We start from the raw sequence: 26,024 nt of genomic DNA on the forward strand, positions 1-26,024 counted from the left end.
TCCATGTACATTCTGCACTGTACCCACCTAAATTTAATACACCAGTCCTTTTACATTGAAGCTGCTGAATGCATTATTGTGTATTAAAAAAATCTATATAATGAGTTTTTATATGGTATAATATGTTGCAACCAAATACAGAGGGGTCTGAGCGTCTGAAACCGCCTACCCATCAGCTACATGTTAACAATACATATTTAATTATATTTTATATAACCATCTTATGGTAATATTAATCATATATAATAATCATAGTTAATATTTAATATAAACATACAATACTTACTTTTTTCTTATTAATTTTAAACATCTTTTATCTTTACATATATAATATCAGCAGATATTGATGCTTATGCATGAATACGTCTGCAATTTAAGCATACATACATTCATTTTCACCTGGGCTAGACATATATGTCCATATATGAAATGATTCCATGTCTAGGTTTTATATATGATACTTTTTTTTATATGTTTTTACTTCATATAGTAGAAATTCAATACATGTACATGTTAATACATTTGTGGATAGGAATAGAATTTAATAACAAGTGGAGAATTTTATGATCACATGGGTCAGAAGTTACAAGGAACATTTTTGAAGGATGTTTATGTATTTATTGCTTTTTGTGATTTATATTTGTCGTTATTTGAAAAGATCACTTGAATTTGCATGCAGATATGCCTATCAATGGTGTTTTTATGTCAAATGATGACGTTTTCTTGCAGATCAGACGGCATTAATTATCAAAGTTTCCTTTTCTCAACCATCCTGACCCATTTGAGGAGTTCACTGTTGTGTTATGAGGCTGAGCTCTGATGAGTTATGTGCAGAGCTCCATCACAGGCAGGTTTAATTATCAGAGCACTCACACTGACCTACAATAAACCTTCAAGGATGATGGGCTAATCAGAGCTACGGGTGCTAGCTTTGGTTGCGTTAACCCACTTATGAGGACAGAAGGAGATATATAGTATATGTTTCTCCTTTTATCTGAACTTGGTGGAGTTTGACTGTGGTGGATTTGTGAAGACCAATATTCACATCAATACATTTGGACTAATGCAATCACTCCGTAACTGATATTTTGAAAGCATTTTCTAAATCAGCGCCCTTGTTGATGGGTTTAAAATTGAATTTGTTAGTGCATGTGTATGAAGAGACTGGAAGGTTACAACTGACATCACACATGGGTAATCTGACTTCTTAACTTGGGTAGTCACTGGGTGAAGCTCACCTTTAACCCTAGATTGGTCAATCCAACAGATTGTTAATCCCCCTAGATCAGACTTTGTTTTGATGCTCAGTTTGATGGGGTCCTGACTCCTCGTCATTTGCCAAAGCATTCAGTGATGTCGCTGTTGGATGATTGGATCGATGTCTGCCATTTTAGACATTTTGGTCAATGTCTTGTTATTTTTGGCACTTCTGTGTGATCCAATTTCCCATAAGGCTTCTTTCAAATCATCGACTGTAGGATCACAGAAGTCATATGTTTTGGCCATGGAGGGAGGTGCATAGTGTGAGTTAAAGTTATAATCTGTAACTTTTCCACATTAAAATGTCTAAAAACAACTAGACCTGTGTTCTACATGTTGTTGAGTTGTCTTCTTACATTATCCCAAACGTTTCCAGTAATTCTCAAACCAGAGACATGTGTGATTTTAATTATGGTTACACTCTTTGTCATTTGGTCGCCTGTCAATGACATCATATCCTCTATGCGCTGTTGGTGTTGTGGTCGCCCGCCAGAAGTTACATACTGTGTATTTAACACATCATACAAGATTAATAAATTCATACAGAGCTTTATTTCCCAACCTGGGGGGCACCAGGAGAGCAGCAGTAGAGATGAGGAGTTGTGTCCAACTGCAAGTATCTCCAAGGGTCTTTTATTTTTGGTTTGAACCATGTAGAAATTTGGAAAGTTTGATATCCAATAAAGAAATTGGAGTGCCTACATCATAAGAAGAGTGGGCTGGCCAACTGAGGCCTACTGTGCCGGCCAGACAGTTACAGAATGCATGCACAATGGACTAAAAGGAATATCCTCATATCCACCTTGCAACAAGCCTGCAGGTCATGGGTGGAAGTTTCATGTGAGAAAACCTGCAAAAACAACTTGCAACATGCAAAAGACCATTAAGTCTGCAATGCAAAGTCTCAATGTTCATAAGCTGTTTATAAATGGATTCTGTCCACATGGTTTTTCTAAGGTCAGGAATGAGGGGAGGTTTCCATACAAACATTTTCTATAACTCTCCAAAACAAACAATTCAACAAACACCTTCACTTCACATGGTTACTGGTTATATCAAGCTCTCTTTTTAACTTCCTATACAACTACTTCTGTCACTTTCCCTGTGTAAAAGTGCAACATCATGAATCCCTTTGAGAAGAGATTATGCAAAAGAGCGCAGTTATCACAATGTCTCGTCCCTCTCTGACATCAGTTTTTTTTTTTCGGAACGGATAAAGACATGTGATTTCTCTGCTGACGAACTTGGATTCTTGCCGGGAGCGGGTGGTGGCGAGCTTCAGACATATTGCATTTATAATACGTCCTCTGAGCAGCGCTACTTCCTCAGGGCTGCCTGGAGGCTACAGTGTCGCTCTCGATAGGTGACGAAACGGGCTGGCTGCACCGAGGGCTAGCTGGTTAGCATGCACACCATTATGTGAAAATATAACTGCAAACACAATCAAACCTACCTATCTAAAGACAATTATGTGAAATTCCGACCATTTAAAAACCCTTTAGTATCTTTAAATGGTTGGAAAGATTGTAAAAATAATTAGGTATCTGTAATGCTGACCCGGTAAAAGACTCTGACACAGCATTTTGACCATGACAGCACAATATATGTCTCCAGTAAAGCTCAGGACAAGAAGAAGAAGTTCTGCTGTCGATGATGAAAGCATTCCCCCACACTTTAAAATGCGTCAGCTCCATTAACTTTCAACATCTTTAAACCCTCTTCACTGCAGCAATAAACATATCGGAGCAGTTTTATTCTGCCAGTGCTTGATGGAAATTTATGCTTTGGGAATTCTCACAATACATATCCATTTGTCAGATTTCCCCAGAGATCCAGTCCACTTTCCACCAGCCTTCCCGCCCACACCTCCCACTCAATCAAACAAGCCCTCCCCCCTGGGCTTTTCTTTTCAACAGAGCTAAACATCTGAGCCTCCCAGTGCCTCAACTCCCCCCACCACCACCACCACCACCACCACCACCACCAGCACCACCACCTCCACCCTGGACCCAGGTTAGGCTACTGAAACGCACCCTGCTGTAACCACGCAAATTGTGACAGATTTGTTTACCGTGCAAGGCAAATGTCTTAATTGTTGTCAAGGGAGGGTGGGTAGGAAAAGTGGATGGGTTGAGGTGGAGGGTTATGGAGGGAGTGGGAGTGTGTGTGTGTGTGTGTCTGTGTGTGTTTGTGTTGGGGGGTAGATGGAGTGCAGAGGCTAGCGTTCTTGTCTGTGGGGATGGGGGAAAATGATGCACTGTCACGTCAAGAGATGTAGCAGTGGATTATAACTCCCACACGTTATTCCATTCTTCAGGTTCACGGGAGTCTGCAGCTAGAGTCAGAGGGAGGAAGAGCCACAGGGGAGGTGCCATCTCTGTTTATGTATGTCTATATTTTATGTCCTCACACAGCCTGTTACCCTCACATTGTAATGTAGGCATAGGATAGTTTAATGATACACAGACATAAATTGCATTGAAATGTGATAGAGGTTCAACAAGGTTTTTGTTTTGCAAGTCCACAATTAATTCTGCGTGTCTATATATGCGTATATATATATACTGTGTATAAATATTGGTTGGGACATGATATTGGGTGTCTATGTTGCTGTGTCATGTTGTTGTGTGTTCCTGTCATCACTCACCTTCTCTGAAACTGGAGAAAAAAACCTGTCACAGAAATATTTGTGTGTGCCTTATTTAGATTTCCTGTCAAGTAACCTAAGAAAATGTATAAAATAAAATAAAATAAATTTTTATATTAATAAAATATTATTATTTAATAATAGGAGTCAGCGTTAAGGTCAAGATGAAGGATGGAGATATGGTGTCAGGAATAGCCAATGAGGGCTCTGTTGCTTGAATCTAACAGCCATCAACACAAATGCATCCCCCCGAGCAAATATGTCATTTTCCATTTTAATTCTAAATGTCTTCTGTAAATAAATGTAGGCCAGGTGTATAATTCCAGTTCTTGTTTATTGGAGTTCAAGATAAATGGATGAATTTCACGTTATATATTTTTTAGCACCCTTTAAATACCGGGTGCATTACTGAGCCTAGAAATCAACAAAAACAATGTTTTATGAAGGATGTACGGAGAACAATTTCTCCCCTCTCCATTACACAAAGTGATGGGCTGTACAGATAGTGGTGATGACAGGGTCTCTCTCTCTCTCTCTCTCTCTCTGTCTCGATGCTGCACGCATCTCAAAGAAAGAAGAAAATGATGAATGAAAGTCCTTTTTGTTGTGTGCTGCCCTGTGGATGCCACTAACATTAGAAAGCCTCCCTCCGGGCTCCACTGTGTATTGCACGTATTCCTCCTGCCACGTCTCATATCAGCTAAACAACCACACGGCCATTCATTAAAACATGTCAGCCGGGAGAGACTTCGTTCCGAGGGAACAAATACTTTATCTTTTATTGCCATGTGCACCAGCAAGAGGAGGAAAGTGAGAGATGCGATTAGACCCCATCGTGATGTCATCACCTACTGAAAAACCCCCTCAGCGGTCTAAACTCTGGTGGCGGAGCTTTATGTGTTTGAATGCCCCCTGCTGGTGGTCTGCACACTCTGCCTGTCAAGAACTGTAGCAATCATCTGACCCGAGTGAGCTTGTTTTTTCCCGCTCTGAATCTGATCCGTGTAAACAAACATCCTCTTGGTGATACAGTGAAGGTCTTGTTAGTCTTGTTGGATGAGAAATGAAAGGGCTTAGAGAGGATCCCTGAACATGAATAATTGAACGACCTTGAATATGTTGTCTTCTAGTTTGTGTAGAAAAAATAACTTTCAAAACAATCTGTATCCACGCGCCCGCTCTCGACCTTTCCTCCATTACAAGTGGGCTTTGATGTGAGGTTTATTTTCTTTCGAGCCCTTGTGTTATCTCTCGTCGGCGGCGTCTATGGCCCTCACTCATTTGTGTCTGCCTTCCAAGCGAGTTGTTCCAGCGCCTTTGACAAACAAACAAACAAACAGACAGCTCTGTCCCTCCGTCCCCAAGGCTGAGTGCTCACAATGACTACTCATAAGGACTATATCCTTAACCCACATAACCACCCAACAAACATCACCTGCTCCCAGGGGTTAAACTGGGATTTGTCAGGAGAGACTGGGGAATATTTATATAGAAATGACCAGATACCATAAGTGAGGGGAGAGAACATGTCTAGTTCCCCAAGGCCTCACAGCTCACATAAAATGTAGCTAATTCAGGAATTAGTTTTTGAAAACTTACTCAAATTCAGAGGACACGCTCAACGAAGGCTGAGGTTTTAAAAGGAACTTGGTTGTACCGTTAGCGGTTGAACTGAGCTGAAACCCAATACTTACATTTAAAGGTGTAATCCTCAGGCTCTCTGTTGGTATTGCTTGCTTTCATCACCGGTGCACAATGAATCTTGGGATAGGTTGGGCCATGAAGGATCCACCTGTTGGATCCTTGTCCTGGAAAAGAAAGATGCATTTTAAAGAGCCTTGGAAATGGGACTGCCAAGTTGCGCCATTGTGATGCAATCTGTCTTCAAATGCAGCCTCTGAAGGATGTGGCCTCTAGCTACACCTTCCTATAATAACAAAATATATAAAAGTTGTGATACAAAACAATAAAGTTCATGGTTTACTCTGCACTTCCATAAACCATGAAGTTGGGGTACTTGCCAATAATAGATTAAACAAAAAGAATATTTGAAATTGGAGCAGGGGAAGTCAAGATATCCTTAGTTTTAGTGTCTGGTATTGATCAGGCTCCAAATACACTGGATGCTACACTTCCTTTAATGAAACTTGAGAGAAAAGTCAACTAACACAGCTAAACCTTCTATCAAGTGGTGCCAGTCTGAAGCAGAAACTGCAGCTAAGCTTTCGTGACCACATTGCCCAAGTCACTTTCCCATTAAGCACAAATCAAAAGGGGTTCAGTAATGACAGACATCAGAGTCCCTCTCTGCCAGGCCTCATCAAAGGAGAAACAAGAGAGATTCATGCTTCACCTCATGAAACAGTCCTCCTCCTAACGAGGAAGTGCCAACCTGTCTGCTCTGCTCACTGCAAAATGAAGGAGTCATTTGCCTCTACCTCCCCCCCAGCCGAGGCAGCGACTGTGACATGTGAACAGGTGGAGCCACAGGGCCGGGAAGGAGCCGAGAGAAATGGCATGCCTATCAATTAGCTCCGCCTTGTCAGATGCATGCTGGAAGAAAGGCAGAGACAGAAACAGGAAATGAAAAATAGATTGGAGTGTGTGTGTGAGAGAGAGAGAGAGAGAGAGAGAAAGATGATGCACAGTGAAGCTGATTAGTTGACGAGAACCAAACAAAGTGACAAAAGGTCTTTGAATGAACAGTCTATAACTGGCTGTGTGGAAGACACAGGCAATTTGACTGTCAGATCTGCACATTTCACCGATGGCACTTCTCAGGTGGAGTTCAAGCATCCTTTCTCGATAACTGTCAGTAGCTCTTATCTAATTGCTCTTAAACTAAAGTGACTTCACTTATATCCTCTACATGCTCTTCTAAACATCTGTGATCTGGTACAGGTCTTTCTTGAAGAAATCTCCTGTGTGACAGAACCACAGGATTGGGACTCACTATGCACGACTCAGAGACAGTGATCAGAGGCAGGGTCTGTAATTCAGGCAAGGTCGGTACACAGGTGATCAATCAGAACAGGCAGACAAATCCAATGGGCTAAGGCTAAACTCACCAGGCAGAACACGGAGGGATCGCTGGAACGTTTGATACTAAGAATAAAGACGAACTGGCACAGGACACAGGGAGCACGCAGACTAAATACACTAGGAGGGGAAGACAATGAGACACAGGTGAAACAGATTAGCAGCAGGGTCAACAATCACAGGAGCGAGAGGTTAGACACACCCCAAAATAAACCAGGAAGTGAAAACCAAAAATTACAAAAAGTAATGCATCTTATATTTCCAGTGTGGAAAGTTGGAATAAATCAGTGGAATAACTGGATAAAACAAGACTGCCACACACAGACATCAAAAGGCTGTATCCAAAATGCACTACATTTCCCGTACAGCATTTTATTTGAGTGTCTGCATCCTGAAATGAAGCATTAGACTGACAGGCGGATTGGTGCAGCGTCAGCAGTAATGTGGTGTTGTACCGGACTGTTGTGGTGAAGAGGAAGCTGAGCTAGAAGCCAAAGCTGTTGATTTAACAGTCAATCTACATTCTAGTCCTCACCTGTGGTCACAAGCTTTGGGTAGTGACTGAAAGAATGACACTGAATACAAGAGGCTGAAATCTGTTTTCTCTGTAGGGTGGCAAAGCTCACTCTTATAAATAGGGTAAGGAGCGCAGACATTCAGAGGGAGTTCAGATTAGAGCTGCTGCTCCTTGAGGAACCAGGTGAGGGGGTTTGGGCATTTGATCAGGATCCTCCTGAGCACCTTCCATTGGAGGTTTGTGGGCACATTCAACTGGTAAGAGACCCTGGTGGGGTAGACATCGAACTTGCTGGAGAGATTATATATCTCATCTGGCCTTGCTTAACTTGCTGCCACTATGCAGCAGAAAATGGATGGATGGATGGGTGGCTGGATGGATGGATGGATGGATGGATGGATGGATGGATGGATGGATGGATGGATGGATGGATGGATGGAGAGAAATTCACATTCTGTATAGTGCCTTCAATTTGCTCACTATAGAATATGTTACAGCAACCACCTGTCAGTCAGTGGAATAGCATGAAAAAGGAACATGCTTAACACAAAAATAAGTTTTCCCAGAATACAGTTCTGGTGGCAATATGCTGAAGTTATAGACTGTTTTATGAAAACAGTAGGCCTATTAACTCACAGTTCTGGCTGCTGCTTATCTCTGAACAGCAGAAAAAGTGAATTTCTCCTGCAGGAGAACATTTCAGAGCATAATAAAACAAACAAATAAACAAAAAATAAATTAAAGGCACAATACATATTCAAAAATCAGGTTAAACGTGAAAAAACTGGATTACAACCACTACTCACTTTCAAACTCACTGACAGTGACATAAAGTTGTAAAAAGTAGAACAGTTGTGATAGTTTTAGATACTCAGTAGTAGTTTAGTAATAATGCAATAATAATGTAAATTTAGTAGTCGTATTAGAAGTGTACATTTAAAAATAATATCTTAAGGCAACAGTTTTAATACCCTGTAACAAGGGAATCTAATAGGCTACTACAACAGTATTAAGTTATAACTGTGGCAAGACTTCTTAATAAATAATAATAATAATAATAATAATAATAATAAACAGTCAGCTGAATAATCAAAGGATGAGTAACCTTCTGTTTGATAAGCCTTTTTTCTTTTTAAAAAAAACATTGTCCTTGGTCACATGTGTAGCTTTCACCTTTAACTTCAGCTCAACCAAACTACCACTCGTCAGTAAACTCTTCTCTCAATCTGATTGGTCAGCTGGGAGAGGTGTTGTTCTTCCTGGTTCCTGATTGGTTGAACCCGCACGGTGCTGCCATCACAGTTGTGCGTCCCTTCAGCGTGTGTTCCAAGGAGATTTTACCTGCAGAGTTATTGGGAAAATGGCGAGCCTGTGTGCCAGAGCAGTGAGACAGAGCTACTCACTAGTAGCTTCATCTGCGCTTACACGGTAAATAGTGTTTATTACTAAAATGTGCCTTTCATCGAAACGCTGCGCTTTTAGCGGGGTGGTGCTGAGCTGCTGTTATCATATGGCTGTAGCCGGCTAGCAACGTTAGCTTTCGTAACTGACCATGGTCCTTAACGTTTGCTGTTGGAAAATACAGACTTAAACTGATCACGGAGACGTGTGTATGTGTGTTGGACATGGCCTGGTTCACATTTAAATGTATCCATGTCATGTTTCTCATTGTTAGCATGTCATTTCAAGAACCAGAGGGGAATGATGACATAACGTGACATGTCCTGAATGATGAAGATAGGGATGTAGTTAGCTTAAACTAAGCTAATGTGTTCTGTGGAGTTTAACTCTGAAGTAGTGTGTTTGTGAGTGTTCTCAGATATTTCATATTTACCAGCTGAAATGCTTTTACACATTACACACAAGCACATTAGTGCTTTATGTGTTGTTCTTGAAAGGAGAAACTGCCAAACCAAACTTCATTCCTAAATCGGCTATTTTATAGTTTCCTGTATCGTCGGTGAACTCGTAGGGCCCACTCTTTGTTCAATTATTGTCGTATGAGTTGTCAATCTGTGAATGGAGTTTGGCGACATATTGCAACGCCACTCTTATTACTCGCGATAGATGATGACATAATATCGCACATGGTGAAATAGGTTTCAGCACTACTTACAACGACTATAACAAAATGATACTTGTATTTTGGCTAAATAAGTGAGCATTTATCATTTGGATGACATATACGGTAGTTGCGTAACATTCTCACTAAGTGTTACTGGCAGTTGGACAATTGGCAGTGGTTTTAATTAAGCTGTCTGATACCATCAATTAGCAAGTCTGGACAAACAACCAAAATACCCTGATGCCTGTATAAGTTAAATATATGAACAGTCTGCGAGGAAAAATTACAAGGATGTCAGGTTTTATTTATATTGTTCAACATCACGATAAGTCAGCTGAAATAGTAAGCACACTGCAGAGATTTAAAGCATTATATTGTTGCTTGACTCTAACACATTTCTGCACATGTACGTCCAGACAGTGAGAGCACCTACTTTACAGGTTAAACAGTTGATTCAGGTTTTGAATATTGGTTCAGAAGGTAATTAAAGCAATGAGGTGAGGGAAGTACCCACCTCCAACAGTTGACAAATGACCTATTGTGTGACCTTCCCACCCAGAGCATCTCCACGATTGTTATGTACGGCCACTCAGCAGAAGAATGGCCACAGGTCAGAGGAGGACGCTGAGAAGCCAGAGCAGAGTGCAGCAGAGAAAGTCCTGACGGAGGAGAAGACCCAGCTGGAGGAGCAGCTCAAGGAGATGACGGTAAGCCGGAGTCGGCTGCAGACAGGTTGACCTCCTGTTCAGCATCCAGCTGGAGTGGAGCTGACTGGTGTTTATCTGTTTTACTGAGAAAATCGCTACATCTGCTCTGAATGCAGAGTTACTGATACATATACCAAGATACTAACCTTAGACAACGATACTCTGAATAACATGACATATATTAAAACTATGATACTTCTAACTTCAACAATTCACAAACTTGAATTAACATTTGAGTCATTTTGCATCACAGCCTGGACTCAGACATCTGGCTTCTTGTTGCTGCTTTTCTTCATTCCATTGTAAATTAACATCTGGCTTCTTGTTCGGACCGTTGGTTTAAATAATAGACAGATTAATCAAAAATGAAAACACTTGTCTATTGCAGCCCTTGTTGAAAGATACAATGATTTAATTGGTAAACTATGTGTAATGGTATTTCACTATGATTTATGGTTTGATGCCAGTCTTTACATACAGAGCAATGCTAGGTTTAAGCTGAAGTAAAACTGAATGTACAGTTGCTGTATTTATTTATGAATGGAGTAAACAGTTAAAATTCAGGTTCATTTTTTATCATAACACCTTACAAAACTTACTTAAGTTACTTACAGTGTTTACCCCTGAGTTGCGTTAGGTAACAGCTGATGACACTGTGTTTTCAAACCATGACCTCTGTTTCGCCCATGTTTTCCAGGAAAAGTACAAGCGGGCCTTGGCTGACACAGAGAACCTCAGAACGCGGAGTCAGAAGATGATAGAAGATGCTAAATTATACGGTAAACGCTTCTATCCATTTTAGCTTGCTAACATTTAGCTAACATTTGAACCAGCTAACAAAATCCTGCAGAAATTATCACATTTTCCTACATAAATTACTCTGCAGTTGCATATTCCCACCACTAGATGTCACAAAAGGGGCAACTGTAGCCTCATTGCTAAGTTGTGTCTTTATTACACAGTTATGCTGTTGGTTTTGTTTGAGTTTGTCACATGATTTGAATATGCATACATATTGTTTTTTGTTAGACATGAGCAGGAAGTGTAATGGTGTTTTTCTCTTCCTTACATCACCAGGGATCCAGGGCTTCTGTAAGGACCTGCTGGAAGTGGCCGACATCCTGGAGAAGGCTACAGAGAGCGTGCCCAAGGAGGAGGTGACAACCCAGAACCCTCACCTGAAGAACCTGTACGACGGCCTGGTGATGACCGAGGTCCAGATCCAGAAGGTGTTCACCAAGCACGGCCTGGTCAAGCTGAACCCCGACGGCCAGAAGTTCGACCCCTACGAGCACGAGGCCCTCTTCCACGCCCCTGTGGAAGGCAAGGAGCCCGGCACTGTCGCCGTAGTAACCAAAGTGGGCTACAAGATTCACGGTCGCACCCTCAGGCCAGCGCTGGTGGGTGTGGCCAAAGCCCCCTAGAAATGATGACAACTGTGACAAAATGGGATTTGTTTTGTTGCCTGGGTGACGGGGGACCTCAGTTACAGTAGACTGGCCCCAGCACCCTGCCACCCTTTTCCCATGGGTCACTCCCCCTCCTGCCTCGAAGAGACGTGAACCCAGCTGAAATGAACTTTGTATCTGGACAATATTCATCTGTTCCTAACAGATGCATAACACTCTGTCTGGCACAGGACAGTCTTTGCAGTAAAAATTAATTTAGTCATTACATAAGTCATTTCAGGCAGTTATCGTCAGATGTTTAAAAAAGAAAAAAGCACCAGCTCACAGACAGAGGCTTTCATGTCTCTTCACGCTGCCATAAATTTAAACTGGAAGAGAAGCAGTGGAATATATTTCACTGACTTATAAAAAAAAAAGCATACCATCTGATCATAACCCTCTAATTTCAGTACTTTTTGGATGAGAGCTGGTGTAAAATCCATCCACACGGTGAACAGTGACTCTGAACTGCTGATATCATTCCGGACTTTTGTTGAAAGCTCTAATAATCTTGAAATTGACTCTTCAGTTGTCTTTCTTGTTTGTGAGTTTCATTGTGTGAATAAAGCTCAGAGCAGTACTTGTGGATCTGAAGAAAGGCTTGAGATCTTACTCTGTCCCGAGGTGGGCTTTCTAAAGCCTGCAGAGTACAGACATCTTCCTCTGCTTCATTTGGATATGATCGGTCTCCGGTCAGCCGGCCTCAGTCACAGTAACGTCCCTGTGCCACAGTGTGGCTCAGTAAGGTTGGACAGTGATGTAACAGCTTTATCTGTAAACCATTAGAGTAATTATGTACATGGACCTTTGTCCAAATTGTCACAGCATCAGAATAAACTGATCATCTTTGAAAGACTTGTTGGTTTTAGTGTTTGTCTTTTTACTCACTTTACCCACTTTACCCTGGTTCAGTGGTTTTCAAGCTGTGAGGTGGAGACAGGTGTTTGCAGGAGAATAAATCGGAGGCTCTTGTCAGTCACATAGACCTGATACATATATACAAGCTGTAGCCCACAGCACAACTCACTGACTCTTAATAACTCTAAGCAATGTTATGAAGGATAATCCTATTATCTTTTCTTGGAGGGGCTGCTTGAGAAATAAGCCCTGCCCATGTGATTCTAATTGACAATGAAATCCAAGTTTTTCTTTTAAAGTTCAAAATTACTACAAAGTATAGAAGAGGAAACAGGACTATTTAGAATTATAAAGTATTTGCACTTTTAATACATCTCCATACATACCTTGTCATGTGCAACAACAAAGTAACGGGACAGCAAAACAGCTCAACAGTATCAGACTGGTAACAAGATTAAAGACAGCACAAAAGCATGCCATCACTATACTCAAAGCTCCAGAAAATGATTCTCTGTAATCCAAAATCAGGTTTTTTTTAATAACAAAAACTATAAAAATTTCCATGACACAAAATACTGTACATTTCACAGGTCAGTAATTATACTTTCTTTTTCCAATTTATCTTACAAAATTATTCACATTTGGTGACATGAAGTAAGCAAACCCCACCCTCCTCCCTTACAAAAGATATTTCCCCACTGGGAACAAAATAAAATCTAATTGCCATATTTTCCTTTGAGACATTTACACCGAAACATAATAACACTTTGGAACATTTGGTTGCGCATGCAGAGTGACACCACTGTCAAAATTTGAATAAGAAAATCACAAAGGTATGTCATGGCTGTTTGGTATATCGGCTGGAAATTAGCATCTCCTCTCTAAAACATTCTGACTCAGATGGAGTTTTGGCCCTTTGAGATGACCTCTGACCTGAAAAAAGCTTAACATTTCTTATTTTAACCACAATATAATGCCCATTCTTCCCCCTTCAGCTTCAACATAAAAGGCCTGGCCTGCTGCTCAGTCAGCATTTTCAATAAACCTACTTCACTAATGACTAATGCATCTAACTCCAATTCAAAACATGTTAGCAACGGGTTAATACGCAGCTGCAACAGCCTACAAAACTAATCCATGTTCTGGAGCTGAACCACTATGATTTTCTTTTTGTTACTCAATATATTATTTATTTTTCTACATACTTTAGATCAGCGGTGCTCTAAATCATTTACCCCTAAAGCCCAGAGCAAAGTAACAATAAAACAAGCTGAATATAAGGAAGTATTTTTCTTGGTTTCAACAAACCTCAACTAAACAAAAAGTTAGTTACTTTGACTTCCCTACTCTGTTTGTGGCCCTCAGCCCCAATCCCATCCCAATGCGTCATGAATATATACCTTTTTTTTTTTTTGAAAAGGCTAATTTATTTCCTAAAACAGCTGGGTCATCTAGTTTTCAGCAAATGTTATGTGGCGCAATATTACACATTTGCTCCATGGCACAGAGGAATGAGATATATCAGGCTTCGGATACACACACTATACTTGTTTGTGGGACACATTCATTGTTGGATTAGGTGTTTTCATGGTATTTGTTGACAATAAGTATTTGACTGAAACGGAACATGCTCTGGAGCACCAGACTGATGAAATATTACTGATTTATCACTATCAAAGAATATTAACACCCTCCACAGTTGGTCCACGGTCTCTGAACAGAACCTCAATTTCCTAAGTGCAACTGTGAAGATAATGCCTCACACTACAGAACTAATGCCACTCGTGACCTGCATTTCCTCCACAAAAAAAAAGCCTATTTTCCAACAGACAGCGAAGAAGAAAAGAATATGAATTTCAGGTAACACACATTCACATGCCTTTCTTCTCTTGAATTTTAATGCCACTGCTCGTGCTGGGAAATAAGTTCATTTACATTTAAATAGTGCAGTAAGCAGCACTTAGCTCAGCTTGCAAAAAAATTGCACAAAGGAGGAAAATGAGAATGAGTCACCAGTGCTGCTGTTATGGTCCTGCCATCAAGACAAAGTGAAGTTGCTTCTGAAAAACTAAGGGCAGGCTCCTTAAGAGGAGGGCAGGTAACATCTGTTTGACAAGACCACCTGGGAGGCTGATGTTCAGTTTAGGGTAAAGACTGTGGAAACTCAAACACACAGACTGAGGAGGAACACTGCTATTTAAGCGTACGGGAGGTAATATTAGCCCGCTATGCATACACACTTGGTGAATAACAAACCATAATCTCGGAATTATGCTGACGCATTTGACTATCATTGGTTAATGCCCTTACACATTCAGCGTCTTTACCTGTATCATACCCAGCGGAGAGTTGAACATTTAAAGCTGCGCTATGTTTCTGTTTTTTTGGACCAAATACACAAGATGGAGCACTAAATATTTTAGGTGACAAACTAATAAAACGCAGGATGTGGGAGGCTGATAGTTTAATTTCTCAATCTGCTTCTTACTATGAGTAACAGGATTCTACTTGAACACATTGTTGCCAAATCCTGATTTGGAAACATTATTTCACAGAGGTGATCTCTGCATTTCAAAAAAGGCGGCGCTCCTTTGGAAAAATGTGATGTCATGTACTTCCATGCATCAATCAGGATTTGGCAACAGTTTAATGGAAGACAGTTGATGGATGGTTTTGGTCACTGACTATCAAAGCTGATCAAACCACACCAACACAGTTCTGAAGTCTTAATAAATATGTTTTTGTATTGTTGCTTATTTAGTGCGCCTACTTCACGTTATAGAGAAATCGGCTAATGCTCTTACGTGAATTAATATTTTCAGGATGCTAAAAACTGAATCATCAAAGTATGTACTGAGTGGGAAGTTTTTCATTTGAGAAATGACCTTGTCATTGCTCTCAGGTGGACACACCTGGCAACACTGCTTCTACATTACATCTTTCTTTGGCATTTCTTCTTATTTATTGGCCAATATAAGACCCCATACTAATATATCTTTGATAAGCTAATATTGACAGATTTATCAAATAGGCCAATTTATTGATCAAGCTCCATGTTGATGCATCAGTCAGGCCCTAATAAAAATTGCCTTCAGGCAGCGGCAAGTGCTCAGACAAGAGAAAGCAAGACAATGGTTCAACCTTGCTGCTTTTTCTTTTCCTTCCCTTGTAGCCAGTGAGAAGGGAATAATTGAGTTTAAGTGGAATGACAATTTACAAGAAATTAAAATGTTAGAAATTTCAAATAGCTACTTCCTGCTCGAAAGGTTACCAAAAAAATTTGAGAGATCCTGAAAAACATCTGCAACCACAACAGTGACAATTTCAGAACTGAAACTGTCAAACATTCCATTTCCAGTAAATGTGATGTTGGATTTAAAATATGATTTCTCCATAGACATCTTCAGTGAACCTGTTGCGATAACAATGCAACTACATAATACTCGTTAGGATTGTTGTTATCAGTATGGACACCAAGTTCTGTGAACCCACAGAGCTGTATTTCACCCATCCCTTTCCAAATGCAAAAATATAGGCTTATTTTTGTTCCTAGCCCTGGTATGAAAATATACTTTTTTTCCAGTGGGGCATTCTCTTTCTTTGCAATGTACATATTCACAAGGTCACCTTTGAAAAGATGGTGAAAGCCAGTAGTTTTGTCCTGCCTATAGCAAAATCAGCTGTCAGCAATCATCCACTTATTACTTCCTGATCAAAGAAGGATCGCTAAGAGGTGTCTCGGGATATCCAGCCGCTTTCTGTGAGGAAGGTGAGAATGCGCTTCTTGAGGACTTTGTCCAGGTAGCTGGGCAGTCGGCTCTTGGCCGGGATGCCTTGCCTTTTCTGCAGGTGGTCTTTGATGATGATGGTTTTGACAGTCAGGTAGCGCGCTGGGCTGAGGTTGAGAGAGTTACACAGCACCTTCTCCCTGTCCGACAGCAGTTCAAAGCCTGTCAGATTCTCGATGGCAGCAAACTCACCATCTTTACCCTCTTCTTTGATCCCACCTCCTACCCCTAACCCTCCAGTAATGCCTCCTCCCCCTCCAGCTCCACCCCCGAGTCCCATCCCAGAGCCAAGCCCACCTCCTCCTCCGCTGCCCCGTTTGGAGGTGACCACACTTTTGTTCTCCTTGCGTTTCTCCCGTTTGTGGCGCGCTGCTTCATATTCCGCTGACTCCTCCAGGCGGGTGATGCCATTGCGGCGGTAGCGCTGCAGCTCACGCACCTTGGCCCTCAGCACACGCTCTTTATGTATGTTCTCAAAGAAATCTTCGAACTCGCGATGGGCCATGAACTGGCAGAGCCCCCGCAGCCTGATCCGCTGCTCCTTCTCCTCCTTGGTGATCTTTCTTTTGGGTGTACTTGGAACAGAACCTGATGCTGCTGCTGTCGTGGAACCTGATCCAATTGCACCACCGCCAACTCCCGCCCCGCCCACACCACCAGCAGTGCCTATGACTCCCAGAGCCCCTGGTTTCTCCTTCTCCTTGTCTTTCTTGTCTCGGCCCAGGAACACAGGCACCAGGTTGTAGTCTCTGGCAATGTTCTTACGTCTCTGGCGTTCTCTGAGCTTCCGCACGTACATGTCCACATGGGCACGTTTCATCTCAATTTCCACATCCTCGTCGTCGTAGTTCACAGAGAGCCCGCTGATGAGCTTCTCTGCGTCCTGGTCATATTCAATCTCATAGTCGTCACGTAGCGGCATGTACCCCAGCTGCTGCTGCTCAGCTAGACTGATGTCCAGTGGGGGGAGAGGGGTGGTGAGGCTGGGGGACAAGGGCCCTCCGCTTGGGCAGGTGTGGTCAGTTACCCGGTTGGGAATGTTATCGGGGATGCAGGCCTTACCCAGGTTTCCATGGATGTACATGGTAACATAATGTTCCATGACCTCCTGAGGAGTACGGGATGCTCCAACATGAGCGGCCATGTCCTCCTGAAAGACACAAACAGGAAGTTGGTACTAATGAGGATAGTGGAAGCAACAGAAATGTCAGCTATTCATTATACATCTTACAGAGTGTGCTGGAATATAAACCAGAAATCTCTCAATCTCTCTTTTCCTACCCATTGTCGCCAAGTGCTGCTCACTGTGGGAACTGCTGAGTTTCTCTGTATGATATTGTAAGGTCTTGACCTTACCTTGTAAAGTGCTTTGAGATAATGTTCAGTATGTTATGATTTGACACTGTACAAAATAAATTGAAGAAAAAATATAATATTAAGAAAATATATATTACAAAATATATATATTTAAGTAATTTCTTAAGCAAAAAAACAAAACATTCTCTGACTCCAGCTTCTAAAATGTGCGGATTTTCTGCCTGTCTTCATTAAATATCTTTGTAATTTGAATACCTTTAGGTTTTGGACTGTTGGTTGGACAACAGTCCCCCAGGGCTCTGAGAAACTCAACATTTTTCACTAAATTCATAAAAACTTAACTTAATTTGTCTACATGCAAGCCTACAAGTCAACCTATGTGGAAGATGAGTAATAAATTCCCTGAGGCTTCACGACTCTTCACTGGTAAACCATTGAGACTTTAAGGTGTATTTACAGTTGTCCTTGTAATTATTTTTGGTATTTTAAAATGTTATTACTCAAGTTTTGAATTGCAAGCCCTAAACACTTTAAGGTATATTTATTATGTTTTTATATTTTAGTTTATCTTACACGTTAACATATTTCATTAACATGACAGTTTTCTTACTGTTGTGTCTGTCATGTGTTGTCCTGTCTGTCCTGCAGTATGAGCTCCCCAGCACAATTAAAACTACAGCATGTCATTTTTTTCTGATATTTTTCGGTTGAAATATGCTCCAAAACATCTTAATGTGGAGCGATGCTGTCAACTGTGACTCAGACTCAGTGAACAGCCTGGCAGCCGTGCAGAGATATTCCCGCCGGAAGTTTCTGTGCAAGTCTCACCCTTCAAACAAATCGGAGAAGGCCAAAGTAGGGGTAGGGAGCCGATGACTGTCAATCAACATGTGCACACACCTCATTACTCCTCTTGTCCTGGGGCTTCAAGTTACTGTTGTTAGCTGCTGGAAGACGTCACTATGGCTGACTGGCATGTTAGCAAACTTCTGATTCCTGCATTAGCTGAGACAGCGACCACACTGAGGATGTAGGTGAAGGGCTAGGCGAAGTGGAACAGAGCAGGATGAGGGAAGGATGGAGTGGTGTGGTTTGCTTCGAGTCTTGTGCTAGTGCTAAGATGATTTCAAGAACTTCCATATTGTGGCTTTAAGTCATTTTAACCAAATGATGAATTATTGTTAACTTGGGTTTGAATGGAGTCATTCTTTCCATGACATGTAAAGCATTTCCATACTTTCTAATGATGTCTATGCAAAGCAATTATTGAATTAAGTACATTAATTAAAATGAAATCAATGGTTAGTTGCAGCCCTGAACCAGACCCAGTTGCATCATGGGATGCAGTGGCAAAAATTAGGAGATTGTTTTCATACAGATTACTTTAGTCTAATGCTAAGGAATGTGGTTATACATTCAATCCAGAGTGATTTATATTGGTTTGTGCTATATAAAAAATCGTACAGGTAATTTAGGAGGATTTAACCTGCACTGGGGTGCTGTATAACTGACTTCACAATATATTACTATCCACTATTATTTTATATACTGAGAGCAGGTTCAAGTTTGAGTTAAGTTGAGTTAAGTTGAGTTTCTAGTTACAGATTTTAAATTGATGTGACCTCCGCTGCTACAACAATACTTTTTACTTTTTCCCATTTTTATGGCGTAGTCACTATAAACGCAGGCGCTCATTTTGTTCGATAAGTTACTATTCGTGAGGTCCTGTTTTAATGTGACATGTTATTAACGCCCCGTCGAGCTTTTAAATATATAACGCAACACTCAAACAACAACAAAATTTTAAACTGTCTTGTATTAGAAACCATTCACAGAGCTTACAGTTTATCCCTCGTATTTAATGCCTAGTCGTCCAACTTTTACGACAGTATCAAAAGGAAATTAACGTCATTAACGTTGTCGTGCCATTGTCGCTACTTGCTAACTTTTACCTCAGGCATTTTCTATGCAGTTTTAACAAAACTCGTGTAGGTGTATATGTGCACTGCAGAGATAAATTAAGTTAAATAACTTCAACAGTGATGTACCCAGTTTCCAAATCCATATTGCTCGATAGCATCGAGTAGCGACTGCTCTTCCCTGCTGGTCCATCCTCCCTCTGCCTCGGGACCCCAGAGAGAGAACCGACCGCCGTCGACTTGCTGGTAGCCGTGCCATCTCCGGTGATTACCGATTTCTGCGCCCGCCGAGAAGCACTCCGGGCACAGCTCGATATCAGGGCAGTCGGTGCAGCGAAGCCGCAGGTTTGTAACATCTGCAAGGCAGTTAACGCAGTACTTTTTCCCCAGGTCGGCCATGTTGCCTTGCTCCTGCTTCTTGTTGTTGGAAGCAGAACTGCGCCTGCGCACCACAAGCCTCGCAGCGCGAGCTACTCACGGCCTTGCTTTTTAATATTAATGAGCATGGGTCAGGACGCCTGTGATTGGTTTCCCGAACCCAGTTTCCAGGACAACCGAAACAAAACGAACCGTTTCATTGACTACAGAGGTGCACGAGCCTTATTGCTATAGACAAATTGAATAATACTTTTAGATATTCTTTTTAATTGAGAAATGAACGGAGAGGCAAAACATGAAGAAAATGAGGTGAGGAATGACACAGAGAGGGAGACATCAGAAGATTTCTCCAATGAGAAGAACAATTCTTCCCTTATTGTTAATGGAAATGAAAAACAAGGTGTCTCAGCTGAAGTGGGTGCATCACATCGTGAAGAAGAAAACTCTGAGGATACAAAAACTACTGAGGAGAACCCTGTTGAAGCAGCCGCCCCTGAGCCAGAGGAGAACAGTGGAGAACAGCTCTCTGTTGTTGACATCACCACAAGCAAAAACTTGGATATGCAGATTAATGAGGTCAATGATCAGCTAATGTCCCATGAGGAGAGTGTTGTTTTTGAAATCAACAGCAATGATGACGATGGACCTCCCAGACTGCATCTTGAGACCCCAGAGAGGGAGAGGACTTCCAGTCCTGCACAGGAGGAAGAGGAAAAGGAGGCTGAGGAAGAGGAGTTCACAGCTGCTTCAGCAGAAAATGAAGACATCATCTATGAGGACTGCATGCAGGTCCTCCATGAGCTGTGTGAGGAGAGAGATATAGCCAGTCAGCACAGCAGCCAGCTGCACATGAAGCTGGCAGAGTATCTGAGCAAGAAGAGCAGGGACGACACGCAGCTGGAGTGGGAGATGCTGGTTACAGAGCAGCTGCAGGAGTATGAGAAGTACATGAACATCCTGACTGACATGAAGCACCAGCTCACCACCGACTCTGAGGCAGCCCAGCAGCAGGCAGAGGAGCTGAGGTTACAGTCCCAAGAGAAGGTGGACAAGGTTGGTGATTTTGTCACAGCCTGAGCAGGTTTTCTGCATTGTTCTAAAGATTTGACACTAATTTCAGAGTATTTAAGAACAGAAGAACCCTGCCTCACAATCTGGGGATGAACTGAGGTTCTCACAGCTACATACATATCTTAATCTAACCAATTAAAACCAAAGTTAAAAGAAGAATAAACACTTGAACATTAGACCGTTCTAAAATGACCATCTTTATTTGACATCTACTCTGATCTGTTAGTTCTGTTAGGACCATGTCCCAACTGCTAACATGGGGGGGTGGGGTTTATGACCTATACTGCAGCCAGCCACCAGGGGGCGATCAAGATGTTTTGACTTCACTTTTAGGGAGCTGTGATGTTCTCCAGCTTTATGTACAGTCATTGGTTCATACCATGGCCCAACATTCCCGCCTTGAACAGGCTGTATAAAAGAGGCTTCTGACTATACTTCCTGTGGAATGTTGCATTATGTACACCAGGTTTTGTCAAGGAAGAAGAATAAGTGGAATGAAAAAGATGATTATCTGTGGTTCTGCTGCATCGTTTTTGATCCCTTTTTAAAAGGTTCTATAAATGATCGTCACTGCCACTAGATGTCACACCAAACCACCAGCATCTCAGACCAAAACAAAGGTTTCCCTGGCAACACCTTTCGCCTCTCTCCAGCTATGACTCCACGCTCACTTTGTTTTTTCAGCAAGGTTTTTGAAGCACAGTGAAAGCGAACACTAAAAACACAACAACAATTGAATTAGGTTACTCTGTGAACACGAGAGCCAACAAAAAAAACCCAAAACAACAACAGCAACAGCCTTTAACCCACGCTAGCATTGCTATTATATGCTCCATGGTGAATGATTGCATTAAGCCAACTAGCAATTTGCTGAACAAATTCATGATATTAGTTACAGCAAAGTAAGCTAACCTAGTTATCATGCCTACTCTAGTCAGTCATGAATGAGAACATGACATGTAACATTATGTGTTACTTACGCATCAAGCAGAAGAAAAGCCAGCTTCGAATGAAGCTGGAGCCCTTAAGCAGTTTGTAGGGTTCTCCATCTTGGAAAAGCCAGACCAGTACTGGCTCTGGTCCACGGTCAGACTGGGAAAGAAATTTAACCTTGAACCTATTTGCTGGGACTTGTCATCACAAATGACAGACATACACATAGACAGGGCCAGTAAAGAGACTGAGGGAGCTGGTAAAAACTTTACGGATGTTTTGATGGTCCATCGGCCCACCAGGATTTGAGCCGGTAGTCCCCATGGCCAGTCCGCCTGTGCTCTGGTCTATCTCTTTCTTTGTCAGAGGCGTTTTTAGCCAAATTATGGAAGGTCATTCACCTGAACACTGCGTACTGCACTGTGCCATCTTATATGTGGGCGGTCCATGTGTGTTTATAAACAGGGCCAACGGTTTAACAGGGAGGAACTCGCATTCACATGCACCAACACGCATGTGCTGCCGGACCAGATAATAAAACAAAGTACAAAGATGCTCCAATTACAACACACACAGAGAGGGGGTGTGACTTCATTCCCTGCTCAGGACACCATTACTCCACTCCATCTTTACATAGAAAATACTTGTTTTGCTGCTATATTATTTATCATTATTGATATTAAAATCTCATACAACCTTTAAAACTGTACATCAAGATACCAACAATGTTATAGGCATTATAGACGTGGAGTATTCCTTTAAGTTTTGAAAACAGGATTTCAGGGGCTTTAAATTGTCCCCTATCTCTGCAGGAAAAAGGAGGACAAAGGGTCTACACATGCTGCTACGCAGTGAGCTGGATGAATTTGACATGCATACTGAACTGTGCAGACACTAATCTCTGCACTATGTGAACAAGAATGCATTAGAAACAAAGAAAATTTGCAAAATACAACTTGAGATACTGTTAAAAAATTTAAACCTTGTGTCATTTTTGGGAATTAAAATGACAACACATAGCAGCTATGTCACAATTGACTGTTAATTCTAGACCCCAAAGCAGGTTTGAAACAGGATTTAATAGGGACTGAGTGAGAGAGAGGGAGAGGCTTTAACTAGGGCTGGAGCACAGGGAGCCACAGGAGGGGGGAGAAGCAACACAAGCCAGGTGATGAAGAATATGGGGAAGGAATGGTGGATGGAGGTCTAGCGGTGTGGAGGAGCTGATCCTGGGTTCGAGAGGGAAGTGGGATGATGAGGAGAACCAGAATCCAAATTCAGACAGAGGCTGATTGGTGTATGAAGAGTGGAGGGTGATGCAGGCAGTGGCTTAGGTGGAGGAGGGGGTGGGATCTGGCTGTGGAGTCCTGGGACACAGAGGTAAAATAGATGTAAGCAATAAGTGAAAAACACATGAAAACATGAAAAACACTCTTGAAAATGTAAAAAAAAAAAAAAAAACAAGTTGGCTAACAGCTTGCTACCACTGTGGTCGCTGAACAATCAGGCAATAAGTAGAAAAAGACAGTATTTGTATTGTGGTTCATGAAGTAATGGCATGCAGCAGGTGAGGTACTCTCCAGATTCAGGTAGGGGAAACTATCCCCACAGCACCACACAGGGGGTGGAGACACAGGGAAACACACGGATGGAGCTGGCTCACAGGTGAACCATAAGAAAGGACTCTTAAAGACATGGCTCGGTGTAAGCATTGTCATATGTCTGCACATCTTGTCATCCAAAATATAGTAAAGCAGCCAAAACAGGGGGGGGCACTACAAGTGCCCAGTAAGGGTTACTTGTGTGTGTTCTGGTATAGTGATCAGTGGTCAAAACTGTCTTATCCTCGTCCTCAGGTGGAGAATGAATGGCAAGAGTTTGTGGCACTGAAGCGGCACATAGCTATGACAGTGCTAAGCCGATGCCTGGGTAAACAAGCGTCTCAGGCCAAAGTGGAGTCAACCCTGGCGGCGGAGCAGCGTCGGCAGGACGAGCTGATCAAGCTGCGGCTCAAGCACATCAAGTTGAAGATGAAGATTCGCAGGCTGGAAGCAGAGCTCAGAGACGAGGAAGAACACGGCAGGGACCCCCTCCAGGTCCAGTTTGAACAGCTGCAGGCTGCGAGGCTGGAGCAGAGAAAACAGGCGGAAAAGCAAAGCGAGGAGTCATTAAAGCTGCAGAACAAGATCAGCAGCAGCTTGGAGGTAAGAAGAATCAACAGGTACAGATTGTGTCCAAGTCATTTCTTCTTTGAGAAATATGATTTCCAGTTACTAGGTAACTGTTTTTTTCTGCTGTGTCAGGTCTTGTCAAACATAAAGGAGAAGCTGTTCTGGAACCAGATGGAGGTTCAGTCCAAGCGAGAGCAACTGGCCCAGGTGGAGGCCATGGTGGCCAGGAAGAGAGACCTCCTGACCAGGACCAAGCAGGCACGCAACAACCTGCAGAGGGACAACCTGAGGCTAAAGGAGTGTCAGGGATTGCTGGGGAACAGGGTTCTACTGCGGGACTTTGAGAACACTGTTGATGCCTCTGACCACTTGGAGGAACAACTGGAGAACCTGAAGTGCCGGCGAGCTGAAATCGCCTTCAGCTGTGGCAGATGGAAGAAGAAGCTGGAGACAACTTAACGAATGAATGAATTAACATCCTAAGGTGAAAAAAGACAATACCAACCTGAGAAAAGCCAGGCTCAACAGACGAGGGCCAACAGGAACGAAAATGAGTATCGGGCCTTAATATTTGTAGTTTTTTCCGGTGTAGTGTGTCATTATAGAAAATGACCAATTCTGTGTTTAGGGCACTTCAAAGACGAGACGAGACGCTTTGAGCGCCATAGTCAGGCTCAAAAACCAGGAGCATGACCACCAATCACAGTGACCATCTCAAAAAACATACACATCATGTATTCTGATCCTGGCATTGCTGTAAAATGTATTATGTTGAAATTATTGTTAAAGCCTATAAAATCATGATTTATGATTCACAAGGGTAGAAATTAAATAAAAAAGGAAGGTCAATATTTGATCAATTTGTGCAAATTTTCAGTCCAAATTTTCAGTGTTGTGCAACAGTGGATATTCACTGCTTTGGGTATTTACTACACTGGGCAATAAAAATAAAAACTTCAACCATCCACTTGTATGGGACAACAATTGCCATCCAGTTAGCTTGCTCTCACTATTCTTTTATAACTGTAAGCGGAGCCATAGACATGTTTTCATAGATATCACCATGTTATCTTTCAGAGAGGCGACACCAGCGAGCTACATTGTTAAATTATTTGGACAACTTTGACTTCTAGATTAGCACAGTGCCTCAGTCTGTTGTGAGCCCTGCCACAGGATGGATGATGACCTGACAGCACTGTCATTTGTATAATGGGGGAAATACATTAAATATATTGATAGATTAATAGATAAATGAATAATAAGCAAATAAATAAAATGTAAATTTAAATGGGAGAGTAAATAAATAGTAAATATTTACAGTTTCAGACCTTGTTTTTTTTCCCCGATAATCAGCCAGAAAACTGTAGTTTTGAATCTAATTATTTCAATAATCTAGCTCTTGCTATTTATTCACCACAACAGGAAAAGATGATAGCCTAAATGAATGTGATTTTTTAAGAATATTAAACAGTTTATAAATATGTCATATTTTCAGAATTATTATTATTATTATTATTATTATTATTATTATTATATAAGTATCCACAAATGATAGAAGTCTCCATTTTAGATTTAAGCAACAGGGAATACAAAAAATACTAATATGTATGTGTACTGAACATGTTCTCTTCTGTCTAAATATGGTATTCGTGGTATGGTATGCGAGTGACGTACATAGTTATAAATGAAATTTCAATGTATAAATGAGGCTTTTCTTTGAAGAAATGTCCTATTTTGCCCATAACTAGTAGAAAATGATCAGGATATCAGGAAATATCTTAGAAATTCATTAGGAAATGATTAGAAAATTACAGGACTGTAACATAAAGAGTTTTCTTGAACCGACGTTTTTATTTTTTCTATTTTCTGGTATTTTAGAACCAACTCGAGACAGACATTGTTTTAT

The 26,024-nt window shown here is 41.6% G+C and overlaps 3 protein-coding genes across 3 annotated transcripts; 2 read left to right on the top strand and 1 right to left on the bottom strand.

Moving 5' to 3' along the window:
• Window positions 1-8,763: 8,763 nt before the first annotated feature.
• Window positions 8,764-12,536, top strand: grpel1 (GrpE like 1, mitochondrial). The gene is made up of 4 exons (XM_022752273.1): window positions 8,764-8,891; window positions 10,088-10,235; window positions 10,933-11,014; window positions 11,313-12,536. The coding sequence occupies exons 1-4, from the start codon at window positions 8,824-8,826 to the stop codon at window positions 11,657-11,659; spliced, it is 645 nt and encodes a 214-aa protein (XP_022607994.1). The 5' UTR covers window positions 8,764-8,823; the 3' UTR covers window positions 11,660-12,536.
• A 385-nt stretch (window positions 12,537-12,921) lies between these two features.
• On the bottom strand, window positions 12,922-20,028 carry tada2b (transcriptional adaptor 2B). Its single transcript, XM_022752308.1, has 2 exons — window positions 19,695-20,028; window positions 12,922-17,479 (listed from the first exon to the last, which is right to left on the bottom strand). The coding sequence occupies exons 1-2, from the start codon at window positions 19,962-19,964 to the stop codon at window positions 16,268-16,270; spliced, it is 1,482 nt and encodes a 493-aa protein (XP_022608029.1). The 5' UTR covers window positions 19,965-20,028; the 3' UTR covers window positions 12,922-16,267.
• Window positions 20,029-20,172: 144 nt separating this feature from the next.
• ccdc96 (coiled-coil domain containing 96) lies at window positions 20,173-24,978 on the top strand. Its single transcript, XM_022752295.1, has 3 exons — window positions 20,173-20,996; window positions 23,804-24,151; window positions 24,251-24,978. The coding sequence occupies exons 1-3, from the start codon at window positions 20,220-20,222 to the stop codon at window positions 24,575-24,577; spliced, it is 1,452 nt and encodes a 483-aa protein (XP_022608016.1). The 5' UTR covers window positions 20,173-20,219; the 3' UTR covers window positions 24,578-24,978.
• The last annotated feature ends 1,046 nt before the right edge of the window (window positions 24,979-26,024 follow it).

This window comes from Seriola dumerili, unplaced genomic scaffold, assembly GCF_002260705.1.
Source record: "Seriola dumerili isolate Sdu_G_001 unplaced genomic scaffold, Sdu_1.0 BDQW01000167.1, whole genome shotgun sequence".
Lineage (NCBI taxonomy): Eukaryota > Metazoa > Chordata > Actinopteri > Carangiformes > Carangidae > Seriola > Seriola dumerili.

Bases quoted from the DNA above. Each gene is read 5' to 3' on its own strand.
- grpel1 (XM_022752273.1), top strand. From the start codon at position 8,824: ATGGCGAGCCTGTGTGCCAGAGCAGTGAGACAGAGCTACTCACTAGTA. The intron at 10,236-10,932 runs GTAAGCCGGAGT...CATGTTTTCCAG, and splicing joins AGCAGCTCAAGGAGATGACG to GAAAAGTACAAGCGGGCCTT. The intron at 11,015-11,312 runs GTAAACGCTTCT...TTACATCACCAG, and splicing joins AGAAGATGCTAAATTATACG to GGATCCAGGGCTTCTGTAAG.
- tada2b (XM_022752308.1), bottom strand. From the start codon at position 19,964: ATGGCCGACCTGGGGAAAAAGTACTGCGTTAACTGCCTTGCAGATGTT. The intron at 17,480-19,694 runs GTACATCACTGT...TGTGTCTTTCAG, and splicing joins AATATGGATTTGGAAACTGG to GAGGACATGGCCGCTCATGT.
- ccdc96 (XM_022752295.1), top strand. From the start codon at position 20,220: ATGAACGGAGAGGCAAAACATGAAGAAAATGAGGTGAGGAATGACACA. The intron at 20,997-23,803 runs GTTGGTGATTTT...CCTCGTCCTCAG, and splicing joins CCCAAGAGAAGGTGGACAAG to GTGGAGAATGAATGGCAAGA. The intron at 24,152-24,250 runs GTAAGAAGAATC...CTGCTGTGTCAG, and splicing joins AGATCAGCAGCAGCTTGGAG to GTCTTGTCAAACATAAAGGA.